At 39.5% G+C, this 10,480-nt stretch overlaps 1 protein-coding gene and 2 non-coding genes across 3 annotated transcripts; all 3 read right to left on the bottom strand.

Moving 5' to 3' along the window:
• Positions 1-24: 24 nt before the first annotated feature.
• On the bottom strand, positions 25-10,366 carry CCT6A (chaperonin containing TCP1 subunit 6A). The gene is made up of 14 exons (XM_004761732.3): positions 10,124-10,366; positions 9,623-9,686; positions 8,033-8,167; positions 7,121-7,294; positions 6,358-6,461; positions 5,627-5,737; positions 5,179-5,338; positions 5,012-5,094; positions 4,010-4,106; positions 3,527-3,674; positions 2,988-3,121; positions 2,180-2,282; positions 1,188-1,260; positions 25-916 (listed from the first exon to the last, which is right to left on the bottom strand). Exons 1-14 carry the CDS (start codon positions 10,258-10,260, stop codon positions 844-846), a joined length of 1,596 nt encoding a protein of 531 aa, XP_004761789.1. The 5' UTR covers positions 10,261-10,366; the 3' UTR covers positions 25-843.
• On the bottom strand, positions 3,344-3,483 carry LOC123390738. The gene has a single exon (XR_006605306.1). It is a non-coding gene; the product is annotated as a small nucleolar RNA SNORA15 (small nucleolar RNA).
• LOC123390739 lies at positions 7,395-7,528 on the bottom strand. The gene has a single exon (XR_006605307.1). It is a non-coding gene; the product is annotated as a small nucleolar RNA SNORA22 (small nucleolar RNA).
• Positions 10,367-10,480: the final 114 nt, after the last annotated feature.

Raw genomic sequence — 10,480 nt, 5'->3', positions numbered from 1 at the left:
TGGAATAGCATTGGAGATCAGAGAAAAGGTTTCAACTTAACATTTATTATGCATGTACTTAGGCAGCTGCCAAGCCCCCCAAAACACAAAGCTTCACAACACACAACTTTGGGGGCGGGGGCTGCAGAGATACACCGACCATACCGAAACCCTGGGAGGAAGGGCACAAGCTCGGGGGTGTGAAGACATGACCCGCGGAGAATCCACCCCTCAGCCGCAGCCTGAAAGGAGTGGAGGCAGCAGTGGTGAGACGGCCTTTTTTCCCCACGTCACACCCTGGGCTCACTCAGCTCCCCCGTCCTTCTGTTCACGACGGCTCTTCTGGGGAGCATATTTAAGCACAGCTGCTTGGAAATCACTAGAAGTCTCAAGATCCAATAGTTTCACTCACAGGAATTTACTAAAAAGGGACGCTTTCAAAATTTTAAGTTACTTTAGTATTTGTATTAGCGAAAACTTCCAAGTGTAACAATGGATAAATGAGAATACGTCCATTAGAAGAAATTACTAAACCATTACAATTTGTTTTTCAAGTTACATTTAATAACAAGGTAGATAACATATACTTAACTAACATGGGACCTTTGTTATCACTCTAGCTAAAGCAAACATCCTTCTCATTGGGTAAAAACGGCCTGCTTGATGGGTGTACACTGCAGTGCAATTTAAAAAAATACTGTAATTTCAGAACTTCAGAATTTAGGTGTGTCAGTGTTCTCTTTTTTCATATGGGAAAAGAAGATGCTTTTGAAAATTGTTTGAAGCTTGGACAAAATTGTCGCTATATTCTTAGGATCACTCTATAGTCTTCATGATTCGGATGACATGAAGGAAGCTTCAAATTCAACCTTTTAGAGAAGACATTCCAGCTCGCATGATCTCATCAACCAGGAGAATGTTGGTGGCAATCACAGTGCTGAAAGGGGAGGAAAATTCAGATGAATTTGAGATATGAACCCTAATTCAGCTCAATTTCCAAACTGCAAATTACATCCAATTAAGTTTCTCCCTTTCCTCTCCAAAACATGGGAGGCTAGTTTAATTTCTATACTTTCAGTTGATGATCATTTCTGCAAACCAAAACCAAACAAAAAAACAAAAACCTGAAGGAATTAAATAGAAAACACCAAATTAAGAGTGTGATGAGTCCCTAAAGGTTATCTTAGTTTTGGTTTTCTCAAACTTACCAGGAGTGAAGCAGCTGCTTCTTTACACAATAGTTATCCCATATGCCTACTTCGGCTGCTACCATTGGCTCACCTGCAAAGAAATCCAGGCTTCTTAAAACCACACAGGAGGTTACAAGATCAGAATGCTAAGACAACAGAGTATTTTGTCATTTGCTCATCATTATCCAGACTTCCTCAATTAGTCCAATGTTGCTCCAAACCATGAATCCTGTATATACCATCTCTGATTAACTGGTTGATCTCTACTCAGAAGACTTCTAGTAATAGTAATGCTCTATTTGGTTACCAAATGATTTATCATCTCTATTTTATGGGACATGTTCTCATTTGTCCCTATTAAAGTAAAAAGCATTTGAATTGTAGTCTGGCCAAAATGGGTTATCATTTCCCTCACCCCAGGAACCTTTTCTATTAACCTGAATGTAAATGATGTTATTGATAACAATAGGTCTTACACATACTGCATGGGAGTAGACATCTCAGTTCTCTCTCTTCCACTTTCTACTTGTCTATTTTGTGTGATTGCATTTAAGACTAGGACTTTAAAATCATTTCATTAAGACTTGGTCCCATCTTCCAGCATTATTTGCTATCCTCAGCATTTTTTCATCCACGAATACCATCATCTAATGTATTTTCTTTTTAAAGTTATGGACAAAAGACTGAGTACAGTCAGCCCAACATGAAATCCTTCCATATTAACCTGAACCACCTACTACTACTCAGCAACATCAAAAATCCATCCTCTTTGAAATTACACAAATGTCTACCTTATTCCATTACTTACTGTATCTAGTCATTCCATTTTTATATTTTTTACAACTCTGGGTTCCCTAATAACACTGATGTCAAACTGCAAAGCATCACACCAAGATTCATTTATCTCCATTTTTTTAAACTTATTTTTCGTTTATCTCCATTTTTTATCCTTCCTGGCTTTCTCTCACCTGAATCTAGCTCTCCCCCTACAAATAGCTGTGTTCTCTTACCTGTGTTCAGGTCCACACCGACAAGTTGACCTGATTCTGAATGTTCTGCTTGAACTTTAACTAGTGTTTCCTGAAGGTCAAAACCAGAATTCTGAGCAAGTACCTAAAGCAAACAAATTTAATCCTTTAAAGACAGAACCTAAGAAGTGATAGTCAATCAACAATAAATGAACTGTAATTCCAATTAAGAAAAACAAACAAAGGGGAGCCTAGGTAGCTCAGTCAGTTAAGCGTCTGCCTTCAGCTCAAGTCATGATGCCATGGTCCTGGGATCAGAGCCTGCACTGGGTTCCCTACTCAATGGGAAGCCTGCTTCTCCCTCTCTCTGCAGCTCCCAATACTTGTGCTGTCAAATATATTAAAAAAGTCTTAAAAACAAAAAAACAACATACCTTTAATGAAGACAGACCGGTATTTACATTCACTTCACAGAACAGACATTTGTTACTAACTCAATCCACTTAGCCCAGCAACACACTGATATGAGCAATACCCCCAAATGAGCACATGACAGAATAAAAATAAAAAGCAACGTTTACTCGGGAATATAAATAACCCCTACACTCCAAACCCTCTACAAACAGTTTCTCTCCTGCATCTGAAACTTCAGATATTCAATTCCCTTCCAGAGGAACCAAACACATCTGACTGATGAGAGATACCGAACTCTAGCTACATTCATGAAAAAGTTGATAAAACCTGTTTACTCAAAATCTACATTATGAAAAAGATCCCACATTATCAAAAACTTTCATCAGCTAACTCATTTTGATATAGTTAGGAACACTGACTGTTAAGGTAGTCCTACCTTGGGAATAATGAGCAATGCATCAGCAAATGCTTGAACTCCCAGCTGGGCCCTGCCTTTTACACTGGGCTTGTACTTAATCAAGGCTTCTGCCATTGCCACTTCCACTGCACCTGCTCCTGGAACTACACAGCCTATGGGGGGTGGGTGAGGAAGGAGAGAAATGCTCAACTACCAAAATAAAGCTGTAGAATCATTTTTAATACATAAAACACAATGTAAAAAACATTAATTTCCTAAGAATGTGTTACAGTCACAATGTTAATATTGTATTTGAAAGCACTATAAGCAACACATCAAATGGCAAAACGGTTTAATTTAACTAGTATCTGCAAGCTTTTAGTATTAGCTCATTTACATGTACCCACTTTTAAATATGATATGCTATGAAAAAGCTTAGCATACCATCACAGGCATTTTAGAGGGAAGACTTTACTTTTGCATGGTGTCTGGCTGTGTAAACTACTGATAAAAAGAACACAGTATTCAGCCATGCCTTTCACATTAGCCAAAGAACATAAATACAGTAAGGATCTTACCATCATCAAGAGCATTTTTAACAGCCCTCAAGCCATCTCTTATTGCATCTTTGATTTGTGTGAGTGTGTGCTTATTTGGTCCTTTGATCAATAATGTGACAGAGCGAGGATTGTTACATTTCTCAATAAAAGTGAACTTCTCTTCTCCCTATGTGAACAAGAGATAATTATTTTCAAAAACAGGGTATGTTTGGACAAAGAATGAAAAGCTTACAGGGCTTATGGAAGAGTAAGTACCATATTAATAAGGGACCAAAAGACCAATAATATTACAGCAAATTACTTCATTAAAAAAAAAATCACATATAAAAGAAATGTGTTTTTTCCCATCAGTGGCTTATCATTTACTACACATAACCTTCAAAATGTATGTACACAAAGCAAAAACCTGATCCTAAGTGTGAATGAATTTTTACTACCAAAGAATTCATGAACCAAAAATCAGTATTTATTACATTATCTTTGGAAAGAAAATACACTTACCAATGTGTATTCATAGACAAGTCCTGCATGTCCCAAACAATCAGGACTTAGGTCATCAAAGGAATTTAGAGCCACTCCACCACAAGCAAGAGTCAGCCTGAAACAGTGAAGTGTGTTAAGGAAGATGTGTAAGCGGCTCTGTTATGTCTAAAGAGATTATTAATAATTTTTAGGAAGCAATCTTTCAGAATTACATACTAAAATCCTAAAATGTTATTTTAACTTAAATGTTCCCATTCACCACCAACCAGCTAAACTAGTCTTTTTTCCTAACTTCACATTTAATCCACTCTTTGAAAGTCAGCAAATACTCCTCTGATAAGAAATCTCAAGATGAACAAGAGCTCTTCATTGTGGTGAGGTCTGGGGAAAAAGTCATTCTCTGAAACCCCTTGATACTCTCTTGACATACTCTCTTAAGGTAAAAAACGAAAGCATACAACAATGTTCAGAAAAGCGTTATTCACAATAGCCTAAAGGAAGAAACTGAAGCGTCCACTGATAAATGCATTAAACAAAAGGTGATATATCCATACAACGGACTATCATTTGTCCTTAACAAGGAACAGCATTCTAACCCACTACAACATGGTGAACTTGGGAAACACCATGCTAAGTGAAATAAGCCAGACACAGAGGGCAATTATTGCATGATGTCTTAATATAAGATACCAAATTCACAGAGACAAAGTAGAATAGTAGTATTTGCAGGGGCAGGGGAAAGAAACAAAGTTATTATTTAATGAGTAGAGTTTCAGTTTGGGAAGATGAAAAAGTTCTGGAGGTGGATGATGAGAATGGTTGCACAATAATGTGTATGTAACTTAATGCCACTAGATTGTATGTTGGAAAAAAACGAGTAAAATGGTAAATTTTGTATTGTGTATTTTATTCAGAGTAAAAAAGGAAAAACACAATAGTAAGAACAGAAAAAAGAAGTAATCCCACTTAATTTGCAAAGTAAGTAAAATTTACAATACTAAGGTAATACGCTATGCATACCTTTCCATATTTCTCCTTTTAGCTCTACGCAGAGCTACTATACCTTCTTTTGCAAGAGCATCTAAGGAAAATGGGTCAATTCCCTATAACAAAAATAACAGTTAGTTAAAACAAAAGGCACTTTAAAAAACAGCAAAATGGACAATACAGACTCATTTCATTCTCACCTTTTGATTAATAACAACGAATCCTTTATCTGAATCACCACAAACTTTCTTTTTCAATTCTATTATTTTTTTAACTCTATCTTCAATGAATTTTCTTTCAGCCTTTACAAGCTTCTCTCTCTCTTCCGCACTCTTGTAAAAAAAGCCAGAATTCACTTCTCTGTTTAAGAAAAAGTTACGGAAAGGGGGTGGGGGAAGAATGTTTATTTTTTGAAAAGATAAACCAGCAGCCTCAGAAACAGGATTGGTCTTGAGATTTAACAAATAGCCACTGAGCTCCAATCCTGCCCCTGGTATATTTTCAGAGGTTGTTTTCCAGAATTCACCTGAACCCAACTGAAGCATTACTGCCCTCACAGTGGGGAAACTTAAATCTCACAAGTGACTTGCCCAAAATACCCAGCTCCTCCACCTTTCTATTCCATTTGTTAAGGGGCTGTAAACTCACGTTTTTTCATATTCTAATGACACATTGCATGTGAGGATGTATGCATCTTCTACTCTTTTTTTCATATCAGGATGCCGTGCCCCATGGTCCAAAACAAGACCTCTGATTAAGCTGTTGAAACACATAATAATTTGTACTGTTATTTAGTTCCAGATGATATATAACCTATACTAATGAAATTCAAATACTGAATTGAGACTGTATTGGTAATTTTCACATTATATTTCTTGAGTTTTTGAAAAAGGCTTTTGGGTTAAATCTAGGCAGGTTCAATTATGAAAAAGCAATACCCAGAACATAGTACAAAAACAAGCCATTCAAACAAAAGTAACAACACTTATCTTGTACAGAAAATTCTGCAGAGAAACAGTAGCAACTGGCAGGCTCTCAAACTGTGATAACCTCCTTTTAAAAATCATTTCCGTATTAGGCTTCTGAAATGTAATACATATTCTAAATTCCCTGAAAGTCTCCTGTTATGCTTTATAACCTACAGTTTAATAAATCACTGACACAGCTCACTTTTCAGAATAATTCCAACTATAAATACATCATTTCAAGAACAAAATTGAGCAAACTAAATACTAAATTACACTAAAAAGTAACTTATCTAGGCAATACACATAAACTCGAAGAAAAAGAAATCAGCCAAATGATATGAACATACGTATAAGGTGCCTGTAAATTTATAAACACACTTTGTAAGTATTTCATTGCTTTCTATCACCTACCTTGTATCAGTTTCAGATTTATGTTTCATCTCCATGATCTCAACCATGAAGAGGTCGATAGGTTCATCTTGTTTTTTAATGGCCAAAATGGAGTCCACCACAGCCTACAATAAGAGCATAACCATTAAATGAATTTGATTTGCAGAGGTCCAGATATTTACATTTCTTCAAAATCTCTGAATCAATCTATGTTTTTTTTTTTTTTAAGATTTTATTTATTTATTTGACAGACAGAGATCACAAGTAGGCAGAGAGGCAGGCAGAAAGAGGAGGAAGCAGGCTCCCTGCTGAGCAGAAAGCCCGATGCGGGGCTCGATCCCAGGACCCTGGGATCATGACCTGAGCCGAAGGCAGAGGCTTAACCCACTGAGCAATCTATGCTTTTTTTCTAGTCAGTAACAGAATACATTAGTTATAAAGGATTGAAGTCACTTAAATTTCAACATCTCAATTTACAATTACATAACTGACATTCCTACTATTCTATTAAAAATATTGGGGATAGGAAGTTTTTGCACAATAAAATCTCAATTTTATACACCTTTGATGAAAACTCTGATTACATCTTTATAACCCGGTCAGGTATACTGCTGTTTTTCTCATTTCACACACATCAACTCTCAATGCCACAAAAAGAGAAATATACTTATTTCACATGGTATGACATTGTGAGTTTTTAGGTAGTACTTTGTAATTTCAACTAGAAAGTATGCCAGGGGTTTTCAGTATAGATGTGCACACTGGACACATACATTTAACATACCTCTGTTAAGACATCAGCAAGTTCAGCATGCACTTTAGTACGCAGAGATGTTTTGGCCACATCTATAAGTGTTTCCCTGTCCATTTCTTTGCTTACTTTGACTTGTTCCAAAAACTGAAGTGCCTTTTCCTTTGCAGCTTCAAATCCTTCTGTTATTATTCTGGGATGAAGACCCTATAAATATACAATTATATAACCACCGCTAAGTGGAGTTCTTCAACTAGATGGTAAAATATTTTAAAGGGATATTCTGGATCATTCACATGCTTTATTACAATGTGCTGACTTTCTGAATACATTTAAAAGGATAAATAGTCCTTTCAATGCAGAGGGAAAGAACAGACATTGCTCTAGCACAGACTCAAAGCCAAGGGAACTATAAAGCACACTTGGGTGTTCACTGTGCACACCACAAGGAATAACAGCCAAAACTTACAACCATACTCAAGAAGACCATTTACCTTTTCGGTTCACATCATTTGCTAACAAAAACAAACAGGGAGACTAGGGGTCTGCTTTTTCTCTTCCCAAGAATTTCTTGGCATTGGATTACTATTAAGGTTTGCTTTAACCCTCAGACTAACTCAGGGTTAAAAACATTTTGTAATTCTTTATGTTTTAGTTGGCTTTGTCCTTTAAATAAATACGCCTAGTCCTGAATATCCTGTTTTGAGATCTCAACTATCACTCTCTTATAGATTTATATAAATGCAACTTGATTTAAAAAGCTTTCAGGCCAAGGAAGTTTCCTTAATCTGTCCAAGACTGTATGAAGACCAGGATATAGGTTCTAGTTCCCAGATTAAGCCCCTGCTCTTTACATTCTACTACATGGCCACAGCTATTATTAACAACTCAATTTATACAAATTTCCTACATATAAACTACTACAGAAACAAGAATCATGTATACTTCAGAAATGTAGAGATCCGCCTGCTTCAGTAGCTCGCCAATGATTAGGACATTAGAAGTGGTACCATCACCAGTTATGTCATCTTGGGCTGTTGCTACTTTGGCTATTAAGGAGGCTGTCGGGTGCTGAATTTGCTGAAAGTAAAAAAGAAAAAAAATACTTGAATGGAAAGAGTCCACATATACCATAAGATGTATGAAAGTTCTCCATACGTGTATTTATTTGTGTAAATTGCCCAAGTGTTCAGCTACAAACCACGCTGATTTAAAACTCACCATTAACTATTTCCCACATTAATTTATGGTAACTCAAACATTTTCACATATAGATTTGAGATCATCTCTGCTTTACTGATGAGAAAATCTGAGGCCTAGTAAGTTTTACTGAAGAATGCAGAGTTAACAGTAAGAAATAATTTCAAATCCATGCAAGCTTCTTTAGAACTCTTGAGAGTAAACCAGGTTCCTTCTAAAATTAAATCTCAGTCTCCAGTATTACTTGGAATTGAACAAAAATTACAAAAATCATCAGTGAATGCTAAATCTTGAAAGGTTCTGTAAGAACAGGACATTCACTAAGTCTCCAATATCACCCACGGATTCTTAAAATTGCAAAGGATACAAAAAGTGTTCCTGAACTGCTTTTGGTTTTTAAGTCTCCTTATTCTCTGTAATCTAGAACAGTTTCCAGCCTTTTCTCTTTGGGGACACTGACAGTTTTAAGAATCTAGGCCAGATATCTTGCAAACTATCTCACCTAAATGTGATGTTAATTTTGGGGGGGGGGGACAAGAATATTACATGAGTAATACTATATACTTCTCACTGGTTTCATGTGCTTCTTCATTATATATATATATATATATATATATATATATATATATATATATTTTATTCTATTTATTTGACCAAGAGAGAGAAATCATAGGCAGAGAAGCAGGCAGAGAGGGGAGCAGGCTCCCCAATGAGCAGAGAGCCCAATGTGGGGCTCAGGGATTGATCCCAGGGCCTTGAGGATCATGACCTGAGCGAAAGGCAGAGGCTTAACCCACTGAGCCACCCAAGCACCCGTCTCTCAATTTATATTGTATTACACAATTTAAGAACTCAAATAAAAGAAGCCACACAGATAAAGCCTTTTTGACAACCTATGACTCTAAGTATTGTCTGTTAGTGCAGGTCACCACTTAGCCAACTAAAAACAGAGTTTTATCTCCCTTTGAGTCTGGAGGTGGAGAGAGATGTTAAAAGACAGAAATGAATATTTTAAAAGGCGAAAAAGTATAACCATTTTGCACCTGTCAATCACTTAGTTTTTCAGATTTTAACAGTTAATCTTAATAACTACAACCCTTTAACCACAGACTTACATGGCGAGAACAGGGACTCACTCAAAATTTAGCTGTGACTGCAGGATCCCTCCCGGCACTGTACGGTCAGTGCTCTTACCGCACTTCCTCCACTGTCTGAAAGACCTGCTGAGAGCTGACCAACGTGCCCTCTGTTGAAAATAACATTAAAAACCTTCCTGCAAATCACACGCAACGCGGGAAACCCGGACATTTTGGACCTGGTAGAGCAGCCTCTCACCATTTCATGAAGCAGTACATTGCCGTCTTTAGTGAGCTTGATGTCTCCAGCTCCCGAAACCAGCCTGTTCGAAGGCACAAAAGAACCAGTGTGACTTTTTCAACGGGGACCTAACTGAAGAGTCCCACTGCAATCGGGCTTTACCCTGATCCTAGGCAGCGGGGCCACGCGGCCAGTTCTCGCCGCCCGTCACAGGAATGGTGCAGTGCCCACGCCCTCCCTTCGGAGAAACAGCCTGCCCCCCTCAGGGTCGCCGGGGTCCCCGGGCGCGGAGCGAGTCGCGCACGCGGGCGGCTTTGTTCTCCGCAGAAACGGCATCCATTACAAGAGGAAACGGCCGGGGCAGGAAACAGGAGCGACCCGGGAGTCTGCGGGTAAGCAGGGCCGCAGCTGCGAGCGGTGAAGCCCGGGGGCGCCCGGCTCGAGGCCCGGGCCCCCTGCGCCAGGCCCGCGATGGCGCTGGGTGCCCGCCCGGCCCCCGCCCCGCCGGCCCCGCCTTACATCTTCATGGTGCCTTTAGGCCCCAAGTTGGTCCTCAGCACGTCCTGCAGGCCCCGGGCCGCGCTGATGTTCACCGCCAGCGCCGCCTGGGCTCGAGCTACCTCGGCCTTGGGGTTCAGAGTCTTCACGGCCGCCATGGCTAACCAGCTCAGGAAGAGGAAGAGACCTGGCGGCGCGCCGAGTGCCCAACGCCGGCGCAGCGTGGCCAGGAGGCGCGCGCTCCCGGAGGCTTCTGGAAAAGTCGGGCGCGCCCGCCCCGCCCCCGGCGCTCCCGTGCGGCGCTACCATTGGGCCGCGGGTCGGCGAGCGCCGCTCACTGGGTGGTGGCAGCGACGGTCCCGCCCCTCGCGGCCGCCC

Source organism: Mustela putorius, unplaced genomic scaffold (genome assembly GCF_011764305.1).
Source record: "Mustela putorius furo isolate JIRA1106 unplaced genomic scaffold, ASM1176430v1.1 tig00000139_pilon_pilon_pilon, whole genome shotgun sequence".
Taxonomy (NCBI): domain Eukaryota; kingdom Metazoa; phylum Chordata; class Mammalia; order Carnivora; family Mustelidae; genus Mustela; species Mustela putorius.
The sequence above is the reverse complement of the archived record's forward strand: the minus strand, read 5'-3'. Positions and strand labels throughout refer to the sequence as shown.

What these genes read in the sequence shown, in the direction of transcription:
- CCT6A (XM_004761732.3), bottom strand. Translation starts at nt 10,260, where the DNA reads ATGGCGGCCGTGAAGACTCTGAACCCCAAGGCCGAGGTAGCTCGAGCC. An exon ending in TCATTAGAATATGAAAAAAC is followed by an intron (nt 5,339 to 5,626) that starts GTGAGTTTACAG and finishes TTTCTTAAACAG; the next exon opens with AGAAGTGAATTCTGGCTTTT. An exon ending in CGGTGTGGACCTGAACACAG is followed by an intron (nt 1,261 to 2,179) that starts GTAAGAGAACAC and finishes ATTTCTTTGCAG; the next exon opens with GTGAGCCAATGGTAGCAGCC.